The sequence below is a fragment of the Gregarina niphandrodes genome, assembly GCF_000223845.1.
Source record: "Gregarina niphandrodes unplaced genomic scaffold scaffold00006, whole genome shotgun sequence".
Taxonomy (NCBI): Eukaryota; Apicomplexa; class Conoidasida; order Eugregarinorida; family Gregarinidae; genus Gregarina; species Gregarina niphandrodes.
Window position 1 is genome coordinate 147348 of NW_011645777.1, and position 13743 is coordinate 161090.

At 51.4% G+C, this 13743-nt stretch overlaps 4 protein-coding genes across 4 annotated transcripts; 2 read left to right on the top strand and 2 right to left on the bottom strand.

The window, feature by feature from the left end:
* Positions 1–114: 114 nt before the first annotated feature.
* On the bottom strand, positions 115–252 carry GNI_043840 (hypothetical protein; the record flags this gene model as incomplete). Its single annotated transcript, XM_011131250.1, has 1 exon — positions 115–252. A coding segment is annotated over one exon (138 nt), but the record flags the coding sequence as incomplete, so codon positions are not given.
* A 3037-nt stretch (positions 253–3289) lies between these two features.
* Positions 3290–6808, top strand: GNI_043850 (hypothetical protein; the record flags this gene model as incomplete). Its single annotated transcript, XM_011131251.1, has 1 exon — positions 3290–6808. The coding sequence occupies one exon, from the start codon at positions 3290–3292 to the stop codon at positions 6806–6808; it is 3519 nt and encodes a 1172-aa protein (XP_011129553.1).
* Positions 6809–6975: 167 nt separating this feature from the next.
* GNI_043860 (hypothetical protein) lies at positions 6976–8637 on the bottom strand (the record flags this gene model as incomplete). Its single annotated transcript, XM_011131252.1, has 1 exon — positions 6976–8637. The coding sequence occupies one exon, from the start codon at positions 8635–8637 to the stop codon at positions 6976–6978; it is 1662 nt and encodes a 553-aa protein (XP_011129554.1).
* A 568-nt stretch (positions 8638–9205) lies between these two features.
* Positions 9206–13606, top strand: GNI_043870 (hypothetical protein; the record flags this gene model as incomplete). Its single annotated transcript, XM_011131253.1, has 1 exon — positions 9206–13606. A coding segment is annotated over one exon (4401 nt), but the record flags the coding sequence as incomplete, so codon positions are not given.
* Positions 13607–13743: the final 137 nt, after the last annotated feature.

Genomic DNA, 13743 nt, shown 5'->3' on the forward strand with positions numbered 1-13743 from the left:
AACTCACTCAACTTTGCACTGATAGTGTCCCATGTCTACATTAAAGGAAACACTTCATGAAACCCGACCAGAGCCGGAAGAGGGAGGGAAGAGGGGAGGGAAAGGGAAAAATACCTGCTGGATATATTTAGCTCGGGTCTCAGGGAAAACAACTTGAAACGAAGACTCTTCGAAAAACGGACCTTTCACGTCATCCTCATTGAATTCAGGCTCCTTCCAATAATCAATGGTGACCGTTTCTTCCCGCGACATGGTTCTTTATCCGACTCCAACAAAGGGTAATTTTTTATTCTCCAAATTTCCAGAACGGATAAACAAATAACCTGCCTTAAACACAAGTATTTGCGGGGAAAATCGTGTGTGCACACACACGATATTTAGGACACGCAACGCATTTGCACCATGTTGATGACCGGCTGGACGGTGTGCTCATTGGCCGTTCCCCCAGTCCACAATGGTAACAAGGTGGCACGTGAGCCGTCCAAACATAAGACGCGATGCGGGAAGCTATCAACGGGGCTAAGCTTAGGACTTTGTGTCCAGTGACGGTATTTGTCTCTTTCGTACTCTGTCAGCGGGTGCACGACCACGTCTCCCACATGAACCAACGGGGTGATCCTTGGTTTCGTCAACTGACGAAGAGCCTCCATGCTTATGGAGCACTCCAGTCTGTTGCGCTGGCTGAGCATCCGGGTAGTTTCTGTCGTGTATTCGAACCCTTACCAGTCCGGCATCGACGGTTCATGTCCGGTCACAGCGGCTGACGGACTGCACCCTAGAGAAGCATGTGGCGTAGCGTTGTGGGCAGTGACCGCTAACGCAGGTGCTTCCCTCCCGGTCGCCGTGGCTAAGGCTTTTTTTCAAGAATCGATGGGCGGTTTCATTTATGGCATCGCCCTGTGGGTAGTGCACAGCGCATCTGACATGGCGAATTCCGAGGGCTGACATCTCGTTGGTGAAGCAGTCACCAAATGGCGACTTATCCGTGAGAGCCGCATCAGGTGCCCCATACTCAAGATGGACCCAAACACCGGCCTTTCGAGGGCAAACTTCCGATAGCTCTCAGGAGTAAATCGACGGCGCATTACACATAGCTCCAACACATAGATCAATATGTCGCTCCAACCTTTCTCTAAGGTAGGCCAGCTATCAGCTTCGAGTGTCCATCCAATGACTGCAGTATAACATAGCCTCCAATCAAGCGGCGGTGTATCCCTTCCCAGGCTGCGGGATATTCAATGCAATGTCATCCCGTAGTTGGACCTCTCGAATGCCTGCCGGTGTGCCTCTTCCCATTGCCATTTTTTCTTTGACGATACAAAGGCCCTAATACCTCTGGACGTCCCGGGACATGTGGCGCGATGTATTGTACCGATCCCAAAAACGTCAGCAACTCCTTTCGGGTAGGGGTTTTCTCCAGTGCTCTAATCCTATCGGGATGGACACTGCTTGTCCCCCGCTGATTAAACGATGACAGCTCCCGAACAAATCTCCTCTGCCAACACATGCTCCATAATCCGCTGAAACTGACCTGGAGAACAGCGATGTCCTTGTGGCAACACATTCCACTCGAATGTGCCCACCCCACTCACCACGAAACCCGTGCGTTTCCTACTGTCCTCCGCCAGCGGTATGTTCCAGAAACCGTTTCGAAGGTCCGCCCCCCCCAGGGCACCTGGAGGCTAACTGGGTCCACCTTGGCCACGCCAGTCGTGTTGACTAAATCCTTTGTCAAGTCAAGGACATGTGGGGGTACGCCTGAGGATACCACCGTCTCCTCCCGAGGGACGCACGGGGCAATCAGCGCAGTGGGTTTTCCTCCCTCCGGCGCCACCAGCCGTTCGCGAGGATGCACCGTGAGTGCAAACCACCGATGTCTAACCCATAGGTACCACTGCCCACTCCGCGCAGCGGCTGGCTGTTGACACCCACTAACCGTTCTGTGTCCTCATGTTCGGTATAAGGGAGATCGTGTTGCTTCAAAAAGTCACGACGCACCGAACAGCGACAGCAACCACCGTCTAGAATCAACGGTATCTCTTTCCACGAAGACGCCGTGCGCACCTTCCCCATCACCTTCAGAACCCCCGTTCTCCAATGGTAGGACAAACGGCGCATACCATGTCCATGTCCTCTTCCTCCTCCATCCCAGCTTGTCCTTGCGGCGGAGGCACCAATAGCTTGTTGGCGGTTTCAGGAGATGCTGGGTTAACGCCGCGTTACCCAACTCCAATTTGTCTCTTTAATTATGCTGATTATGGACGTTAACCACCGGACCCCGCTTTCCCAATGAAATAGAAGTCGACAGCTTCGGGTGTGGGTCTGGGACGTGGTACGCTTGACATACTCGCGCAATGTGACCCTTTCTTTGGCACAGATTGTACTTCACGTACCTCAGCCGGCAATTGGCCCTCTCGTGTGAATCGTCGCATACAGGAAGCGCATTTCCCTTGCAAATTGACAGGTGGAGGAAGCACGGGAGCCACCGGCTCGTCAATCGCATCCATACGAGAGTGGGCTGGCAAGGTTATTCTTTGTACCAGCTGCGGCAGCGAAAGGTCCCAACGATCCACCTGCCCCTCCAGCAATGACAAAATCCGTGAAGGTAAAGCCCTGAAAAGGACTGCATGCGAGACTCGACCGGTCAAAGGGAACCGGAACTGATACGCGAGAGAAGCCATCATCATTTGGTCCACCAACTCCTCGTGAGTTTCCAACATGGTTTCCGAAGCGCCTTCCAGTCTGAGATCCATCAAGCGATCTAAGGTCTGGTAAAAATACTGATGCAACGTCCTATTAGTTGCGTGCACAGCCCAGGGTGGAATTCAGTCAGACCCTGCGGAGTGATGCTATGGAGACTGGGCAGGCGGAGCGCCCTTTCCCATTTTGGACGCGCATTGCCCGTCAACACTACCTTGGATCGTGCAATCCAATTGTTCAAGGTACCCAGAGGTCGTCCACCATTTGACTTATTCTCCTGGGCAAACGGGTTGACTGCAGTCATCGGGGAGCGTCGGGATTTTTGGTGCGCGTGTTTGTGCGCACACACTTTTGTGTGCGCGGCCTCCGAAAATATGTAGCCGCATTCCTGGCGGAACATTCGCTCCCAAAATACATTACCCCCAGAACGCATAAACAAATAGACTTAGACGAGTATTTTGTGCGGACGAGTATTTTGTCCGGTGTGCTGATTGGCCCGTCGACGATCGTGGAGGCAAAACTAGCAGCACCCCTTAGGCGCAAAAAGGACAAGGATCGGGTTGTCGGGCTGGAAATTAATTGCTAAGAGATGCGGGTGATCCCCGCCGGTCATCGCGAGCCGTCTGTGCACGCACGGTTGCTACTGGCGGTGTTTGACTCCGTTCGATTGGGTGACAAAGACGGAGGCCGAGTGAACGAGTCGGTAATCGGCGGGAGTGGTTCAGTGAGCGAACTTATTTCGGTCCCTGGGTCCTCTATGATGGCCCCCGAGCCCCCTATGATGGCCCCCGAGCCCCCTATGATGGCCCCCGTAGCCTCTGTAAGTGGGGGGCTGAAACGTAAGGGGGGTAAAGTGGCCGGATCGAAGGAGGCAAAGAAGCGCCGGTCCAGACCAGAGGATATGTTTGGCATTTCGTGGTTACGTGAGTATTGGGCGCCATTGAATCGTTCTAAGTACGAGGAGTTACGTGGATGGTGGGCTGGTCGCTATGGATTAACAGTAAGAGGATTATTTGGTCTAGCTGGAGACTCATCTGAGTTTGAAAGTGAGGGGTGGACTTTGGCGGTTGAAGGGAGACGATCAAGACATGCTCCACGTCCATTGTATGCTCCATCGCTTGGTCGTTTGACTAGTTTTGCTCGTTCATGTTGTTTATTTCGAAGTGAATATGATGCATTTGCTTCACTGTATGGATCGTTGGAATCGAAGTCATGGGAATCCCTTAAGAGTATTAAGTTACATGATTTTGGCAGGTGTAACCTAGCGTATGTAGAGCTAAGCACGATTATTACCATGTTCTTCGACTGGCCGTATGGTCACGTCGATCGATCATTAGAGCACACACTCGCACGCGATATTCCTAATCCTCGCAAGCGGCATCAATGGATTACCGGATGTCTACTTAGCTACTCAAAAACACCTCTCAACGATCTCGTCAACTTCTGCGTAAACGCACTCAAGTACAAACCAATACCAGGTATTACTGAATGCTTCAAATTCAGCCAAGTACCTCTCAGGACATATCTTAGACGAACTGCTTGTCCTCAAGCCGCAGAACAGCTCCTCAGAAACCTCACCAGAATGCCCACCGTTACACCCGCGGAGTTCATTGAACTACATACCCGCCGATCCCATCAAGCGAAACAAGACAAACGCGGCAACGAACTCACACCAGAAAACTTTTCGGAAGCTGCTGCCTCCGAAGCTGCTACCTCCGAAGCTGCTGCCTCCGAAGCTGCTGCCTCCGAAGCTGCAGCCTCCGAAGCTGCAGGCAGGAACCTCGTAGCTGCAGGCCGGAGCCTCTTAGCGGCAGACCAGAACCTCGTAGCGGCAGACCAGAACCCCGAAGCCTTAGCGGATGATCCCGTGTCTGCGGAGGCCGGTGTCAAGGAGTCGGCAAGGGCATGGGAAAGGGAGGCCCGGTGGTTCTGTCGTTATTGGGAGCCATTCGATGAAAAGGAGTTCGCTTCCTTAAAAGGTTGGCTTAATCACCGTTTAGGTGTAACACTGCGGTACAAGTTTTTACGCGCTAAGTCGCACGCTGAATTTGAAGAGGATGAATGGTCCACAATATTGGATACGTCAGTGTATGTTCCATCGTTGAGTACGATGACAGACTTTGCATCGAGGTGTGAAGTGTTTGATAGTGACTTTGATGCTCATTTGAAGCTGTTGAGATCATTATCGGTAGACTCGTGGAAGCGGTTTAGAAGTATAAAGGTAAAGGACTTCAGTTCATGTCGAATGGACTACTTGGAGATGGGTGCGATAGTATTGATGTTCTTCAAATTACCGTATGGTACAGTAGCACCTCAAACGGTTAGTCTCGGTAATGGTAGAGATCGCCTTGTATGGATCACTGGTTGTCTGTTACAGTACGCACAGGTTGCTATTTCGGAGTTAGTGGACTTTTGCATAAACGAGCTTAAGTACAAGCCCCGTGACAATGGAGTACTAGAATGTCTTGCAACGACCAAGACTCAGTTTCGTACATACATCCGAAGGAAACTCAGCGATTTAGGATCACATGCCCAGCTCTTGGCAAACGTGGCCAACTTACCAGTAATTTCTGCACGCAGGTTCATGGAAATAAAACGAGCAAAGGAATCGCCGTTTAACTCTAGTTCCGTTCCCTCCAACGAAGTGCAGCTGGCTACTGACGAGACGTTACCGGACACGGACACAGAGGACACCCAACCGATAAACACGTTGCCGAATGACAACGTAACGCCCGAACAATGTAGAGCGTATTGGGCACATAACTACTGGCGCCTTCTCGATGCACGCACGTACAGTCTGTTGAAAGATACTTTTGACTTACCTGCAGCGGACGTAAGTCATCATCGTGGGGGGTATCAAGACAGAAGTTATCAATTTTCGGCTGACGAGGAATATCCCTGGTGGTCTAAATTAAGAGCTGCAAGAAGCGGTATGTACATACCGATGTTATGTAAGGCTACGAACTTTGGTTTTCAATGTGGTGGTGAGATGCTGCAGGATGGATATAAGTCATATCTATTGTTGCATAGTTCGTTATCTAGTTGGGAAGGTCTAAGAAAAATTCGGCCTGGTGACTTTGAATCTTGCAGTTTAGCTTACGTTGAATTAGCGACCATAATTTCCGCCTTCTTCGTTTCACCGTATGGGCTTGTAGATGAAACGATCATAGAAACCGTCGCTCGCAAGATGAATCGCAGATCCCGTGGCCGACGATTGCGCTATTGGATCCAGGGATGCCTGCTACAAAAGTCAGGCACGTCCGTTGGTAATCTTATCCACTTCTGCATTCTTAAACTTCGGTACAATCCCAAGGCTCCCCCAAGAATACCACACCCCAACTTTGGATCCAACCGGCTGGAATGCCTAAGACGAACCACCTCATTAACCACCCAACGATACAAGAACAGACCATGCTACAATGATGAGACCCGACGATCTATTCTCTCCGAACTATTAGCTGGACTACCCGTCGTCACAGCCGCAGAATTCGGGAACATGAAGGCATCAGAACGAGGCTCGGAAACAGTGACTGTCTCAACAACACGCGTTGTCTCAACAACACACGTACAGGCCTCCGGACCAGACCCAATCTTAGAACCACAACTAGCCGGCGACGAACCACAGGTGGCCGGCGACGAACCACAAATGGCCGGCGACGAACCACAGGTGGCCGGCGACGAACCACAGGTGGCCGGCGACGAACCACAGGTGGCCGGCGACGAACCACAGGTGGCCGGCGACGAACCGATTGTCAGCCTCCTGTCGAGTCTGCAGATGAACAGTGAGGAAATAAGACGGGACGCGACCTCGGCCGAAGACCGAATACAACCTCCAGTATTTAATCGCGACAACGATGAGTCGATCCTGCAGTGGTCTCAACCGTTGGGCGGTGACGGTTGGAATTTACCGGATATCCTCCCGTCGTTAGAAGCTGATCAGATGCCAGATGCACCAGGGGATCAACCTCATCAGGATCAATATTGGGACCGTTTAGACGCTTGGGATTGGTCAGATATTCTCCCGTCATCCGGACAAGAAGAGCCAGACAACACAGTTGAATCAGCCATCGATACTGAATTTTGGCAGCGGCTTTTGGGCCAGCCTTGACGATTGGTGCGTGCTGGCGCAACATGCCGCTATTGGCGGTTGGTGTACACACATATACAGAGGATAAAGGGACAAGAAGTCTGATTTCTAGGGATCAATACAAGAAGAAAATGCCTGCACACGCGCGTGTGCAGGCCATGTAACTTACTTAAGACCTGCCATGTAACTTACTTAGGACCTGCCAGCACCTGGGGGCAGGTATCTGTTCGACAAGGCGCCTGATGTCTGTGTTCGGTAAGGGTCGGCGTTGCGCACCCTTGACGGATATCCGAAATGATGTATTGCTCGGTGTATTTCTGATGTTCGGCTTCCTTGTAGCAGGCGGATAGTGCTGTGTGCCAGATGTCGTAGTTTTTGAATGCGCGTCCCTTCAGCAGTGTTTTTACCACTTTTTCTTCGGCTTTGCACGCCGGCTGCCGTCCGGAGCAGCGTTGCGAGTCTCTGACCTGAGGGCACTTGATGGCGCCGCAAAGAATGGCCACCTTTGCAAACAGGAGGCCAGTCATATCCATGGCGGCAGACCGTTTGGTGTGGAACCGCGGCTGAAGGAAGACTGAGACCAACGGGTCTCCTTTAGCGAAAAGGATCTGGTCCATCGAAGCGAGGTACGGGTAGATGTAGCCGCTGTCTACTTTCTGCTTCAGACCGTCGTACGCCAGCGGCAGCGCTTTCGGATGCATCTGCCTCAGCAGCGCCCGCTTCGAGAACGACTTCAACTTCTGGATTGACTCGAGCATGATGCTCATGAACAATCGCAACGACATCTTGTGGTGCTGTACCAACGCGCCCAAAGTCTGGTACTTTCGACAAATCGGTTCCTCGTGGCAGCAACGCCCATCCAGTCCGTCAAGACAATTCGACCCGACCCGGTGGTCCAACTCCAGCGCCTCACCGGGCAGCGCCTCACCGGGCAGCGCCTCACCGGGCAGTGCCTCACCGGGCAGCGCCTCCCCGGCGGCAGAGTTTTTCTGTTGCAGCAGGGTCAAGTGGTAGTCCACGCGTCTGCGTAGCCGCCGGGCTATGCTGCCCCGGACCTCCACTGCCGACGCGACCCGTGCAGGGAAAGGCGCATAACTACGGCCGACGAGGCGCTGGAACTCTAGCACGTCGTCGCTTGGTGTCGCGGCCTTTTCCCGCCAGACATCCGCCAGCACGGTCTTAACGGCGCCAGGTCGAGCGCTGGAATCACAGTCCAGGCACAATCCCTGTTGGAGCCCGGGAGAAAACACTGTCAACATTTTGCCGTCCTTCTTGAGGAACCCAATCACCGTCGGAGCTGCAGCTGGCGTCGACCGCGGGACGGGCACCCGCTCCCCACTCATCCCGGTCTCCACATTCCAGTTCCACGCTTCAGCCACGTCCGTGGACTCATAACCCTCACCCCACTCATCTTGCTCCCAAGGACCTTTCATCCACAGGTCTCCCTCCCACAGGTCTCCCTCCCACAGGTCTCCCTCCCACAGGTCTCCTTCACACAGGTCTCCTTCACACACGTCTCCTTCACACGTCCACCACAGGTCTCCTCTCTGGGGTCTTTGACTCCAGCGAGCTTGCTCCCAAGGGTCCACTCCAAACGGGTCGTCACCAAACGGGTCGTCACCAAACGGGTCGTCACCAAACGGGTCGTCACCGAAAGGGTCTTCCCCGAAAGGGTCTTCCCCGCAGGAGTCTCTTCGGAAAGACTCTCCGTCTTTCTCGACCGGGCATTCGCCCCAGGACCCAGTCGTCAATCCACTAGACGTCTGACTCGATGCATCCCCACCACCAGCAATTAGCGCAAGTTGCCATGGCCTGGGACCCTTATCACAACCCGCCAGAGAACCTCTCATCAGCCGGTGCTTAATTAATCGACTCAATAAATGGCCTGAATATCAGACTCAATAACTGGCCGAACGTGTGTGTGTAATACTCTAGCCTGGCCCAGTTAGCGGAACAGCAAACCCAAGGAAAAATACCTTCCGCCGTAGCGGCTAGGAGAGTTTAAAGTGAGAGGTAGAAAACAGCTCGGACGAATGTTTTCGTCGAGGACACAACAAGCTGGAAAATAGCGGCTGTCGTTTCGTTCACAACACGGCTCCACCAGCTCTGTCACGGTCTGTGCTACTCGTGTCAACCGGAATCCGAGTTATATTTTATCGGCTTATTGAGATGTTCGCCGGTTGGTCAATATCCCCTCCCCCCCCCCCCCGGCCCGAAAAGGATGGTTCGGATGTTTGCGAACACGCTCCGGCGAACATGCCCGCAAGTTGCTTGATGACAGATTCTACTGAGTTGTTAGTCTACTCTAAGAAGCTGTTACTCTAAGAAGCTGTTAAACAAACTAGCGCCTGAACCTGCATTGACCTTGAACGTTGGCGTCAGTGGTCGGGGATAAAAAAACCCGCTTCCGGAAGAGGCATGCGCGGGGTCGGATTGCGAGGCCGGTCGTTGCCGGCTGACGTGGTGTTGGCCATGCTAATGGTTGTGCCGAAAAGATATCAGGCATACGTAGAGAAGTCGTTGCTTGAATGCGAGAAGGATTGGGTGAACGCTTTCTGGAACCCTTTGGAACGTAGCGTATATACAACGTTGCGGACGGCGGGGGTGGATTCGAACGCACGACGTCAGAAGTGGAAGAGATGGCGAGACGTATTTCGTCGGCCCGGGCGTGACTACGGGGCGTGGGCGATGGTTTCGTCGCGGCGGAACTCCATTGGAGACGAGTCCTCAGTCGGGCACGACACGATTCGCCCCGTGTACATCCCTACGTTGTGTTCTTTGACGGCGTTCGCTCGGGCATCTTCCCTCTTTGAAAAAGACGACTACGCCGCATATGAGGCGGTCCACCGTCTGTTCCCAACGGACGCTTGGAAACGTTTGACCGCCGTCGCCGGCAAGCAGTTCCACTGGTGCCGCATGGACTACCTGGAACTCGGGGCCATATTGTCTATGTACTTCGACCAGCCCTGTGGTGACGTAGATGAACATGTCCGGGAGAACGTCGTCAGAAATCTCGGCCCTTCCGCACCAGCGGTCAAAACCGATTTTTGGATACTCGGTTGTCTTCTACAAGCCTCCCGGGTCACAATTGACGCACTCACGCGTTTCTGCGCTATACGTCTGAAATACAACCCCCAACAAGACAACCAAGGCCGACCGGCGGGTGCACGAAGGTTTCTATGTTTGCAGAGGCCCGGCGCCGACGACCATACGAGGCCCGGCGCCGACGACCATACGAGGCCCGGCGCCGACGACCATACGAGACCCGGCGCCGACGAGCATACGGGACCCGGCGCCGACGACCATACGGGACCCGGCGCCGACGACCAGACGGGACCTCACGGCCGACTACTCGCACTGCGAAAGACTTTGGCGAATTTGCCGGTTCTTTCCGCGGAACATTTTGGACCATTGACCCAAGACACATTCGAGGTCATGTGGTTCCGGAAAAGACGGTCCGAGTTACACGAAGAGTCGCCACCCCGTCAGGTGAGGAGGACGACGCGGAACAGCACGGACGCAGACGATGAACTCGGCCTGGGTAACCAGCCATCGGCTCCTCAGCCATCGGCTCCTCAGCCATCGACGATTACCGAGCCGATGGTGCAGGACGTATTATGTGTTTACGAATCGGACGCGGTTACCAATTTAATGAATGGGTTATCAGTAACAAACCCGTCGCCGGAGACGGACAGGTCGGTGGACAGGTCGGTGGACAGGCGGGTGAAGTCGACGGAAGCAGACACGTGTTTATTGGGTGACTCGATTGGGTATTGGCCATGGTTGATGGCTCCGCATACAGATCGTTTAGTCTACATTTCGATTCCGATTCATCAGACGGTGTTTGGTCAGGATTGTCGGTTGTTCGGTTCGATGTCAGAGGCGCACACTTCATTGGTGAAGGCGTTGCCAACAGCAGCATGGCGGCAATTGGGTCGATTGGATACGACGATAGAGTTTGGGAGATGTGATATGAAATATTTGGAGTTAGGTACAATTTTATCCATGTTTTTCGAAGCTCCTTTTGGACAGGTAGAGCATTGTGTAGAAGACATTATAGTGAGAGAAATGGGTATGTTTCCCATTGCTCGAAGACGAAGACTTTGGTCCACCGGTTGTCTTGTACAACATGCGGCTGGTGCCGCACCGTCCCTGGTCTCACGTCTGATACAATTCTGCGCCCATCAACTGCGCTACCGACCTCGTGATCATGGCACATACGAATGTCTAGCCAACGAACCGGAGTCCCTGGACAAATATTTTACACGCTGTCATTTACCACCCTCTATCGCCGCTCACAAACTGCGCTCCAACCTATCCGAATTGACCACCATCATTACAGCATCCCAATACGCACGGATGAGACAAAAACCCTCTACTACTACACCTGATATGTCCTCTACTACTCCACCTGATATGTCCTCTACTACTCCACCTGATATGTCCTCCCCTACTACACCTGATATGTTCTCCCCTACTACACCTGATATGTCCTCTACTACTCCACCTGATATACTCCCCACTATTTCTCCAGAAGATGTAGACAAGCTGGAGCCCGTGGTACTAGACAAATTGGAGCCAGACAAATTGGAGCCAGACAAACTGAAGCCAAAGATAAAAGAGGTAGAGACAAGGGAGCACAAGTTATATATTGATCCTTTAAGTTGGGTTGCGGGTAAAATGACTGAATTTGGTCGTAGTTGCCGAATATTTTCTAGTGATAGCGAAGCTCGTAAGGCGTTGTTAGGATCATTGCCGATGTCAGCATGGGAGAAGTTGAAGAGTTACGGGACGGAATGTTCTATGACATGTTCTATGACATGTTCGATGACATATTTAGAATTAGGTGCAATCATTTCGTCCTTCTTTGATTGGCCTTATGGTCGTGTTGAGAAGCACATTGAAGACGCAGTAGTAAGACGTTGTCCTGAATTGGGGCGTCTACGTCGACGTTTATGGATAACGGGATGTTTGTTACAGTTGACGGAAGCATCAATTCCCGAGCTAGTAAGCTTTTGTGTAGATCAACTTAATTATAAGTCTGATGGTGAGTATGTATGTAAGAGGATACGACCGTTACAAATGAGAGCATATGAGAAACGTATTCGCGTATTAAATTATCGTGCTCAATTGAAAAAAATGCTGACCGGATTACCCACGTTGACCATCCATCAATACGCCAATATGCGCGCCCGAGACTTACAACCTCGAGAAGGACACTTACAACCTCGAGAAGGAGACTTACAACCTCGAGAAGGAGACTTACAACCTCGAGACTTACAACCTGGAGAAGGAGACTTACCGGTTCAAATCCAATCGACGCCAAAAAAACGAGTGTGGGAATCATGTCCGTGCCGGTTAACCTCGTTCACTAGAGAGTTACAAAGAGGTGGTGGTCTCTTTAAAAACGACACCGTGGCCTATCGAGCACTGCAAGATTCCCTACCAGATGAAGCATGGAAGAAACTGTCGGAGATTCAACTTAAGGATTTCACCGCTTGTGGTTTAGACTATGTCGAATTAGCCGCTATAATTACAAATTATTATGAGAATCCTTACGGCCGAATAACACCGTATTGCCGCGATTATGTTGCTCAAATGGTACATGGTACCACAGATAGAAATCAACGTATAGGTGGACGTCATCGAACTACCATTTGGATACAGGGCTGCCTCTTACAATATTCTCAAGTCGATACTAATACACTTATCGATTTCTGTATTACTCGACTCAAATTCAACCCTCTTCATATCACTGATCGAACCAGGAGATTGGAGTGCCTTCGGACCCGAATGTCACCCGACTCATATCGTAAAAGGAGATGGCGCCTTGAAAAGCTACGTCGAAAATTACTCTGCGAAAAATTGGATGGACTACCTACTGTTTCTGCTATGGAATTCGGGACCATGAACAGCAATTTTACTAACAAAGACAAAGTCTCTAACAAAGACAAAGTCTCTAACAAAGACAAAGACCAGAATGACGCTCATTGGTTACAAAGGTTGGTCGATGAATGTGTGGATGATGTCAGGGATGATGTCAGGGATGATGTTAAGGATGATGTCAAGGATGATGTCAAGGATGATGTCAAGGATGATGTCAAGGATGAGCAATGGACACCCCAATTTCTCGACACCCCAATTTCTCAAAGTTTGAAACATGAATTTGATACCGCCGATCGATTGTGGGAACAATTGATGGGCAAATGGCAGCCAGGTGTGCAACTCCCAGTACTGGAAGCATTGAACGAATCTGCAATGGCCACTAGCCCAACCAACGGCACAACAAATTTATCCGAACACTTGCCGCACACCGAACAGTTGTCGCACATCGAACACTTGTCGCACACCGATCAGTTGTTGGAAGAGTTGATAAATGAATGCCAGGAATCTGAACCAAACTTGTCGGCAACTGCTCAAGTATACAATAATCCAAAGTTCGATCTACAATCAACAATCGCTGGTGATCAGTCGCTGGTTGACGAATCAACACAATCAAGAACAGCCCAACATCCCGACAACTCGATAGGTGTTGATTCGAACATTAGTAAATGGTTGCAAGAATTTATTGATGAAAATCTGGATGTACAATCGAACGTTTTAAATGAGCAATTCTCAGTCCTGAATGATCTTGAGGAACGATTATCGGAAAGTGATCCACAACAGGGAACCTGCCAGTCCGTAACGGAACAAACTACTCTACAATGGTCACCTCAACATGACGACGATGCACCAGTATCGGACTTTCTGTATCAACCGGAACATGTGTTTCAACCGGAACATGTGTTTCAACCGGAACATGTGTTTCAACCGGAACATGTGTTTCAACCGGAACATGTGTTTCAACCGGACCATGTGTTTCAACCGGAACATGTGTTTCAACCGGAACATGTGTTTCAACCGGAACATGTGTTTCAACCGGACCATGTGTTTCAACGTGCTGGATACCGGAGGTT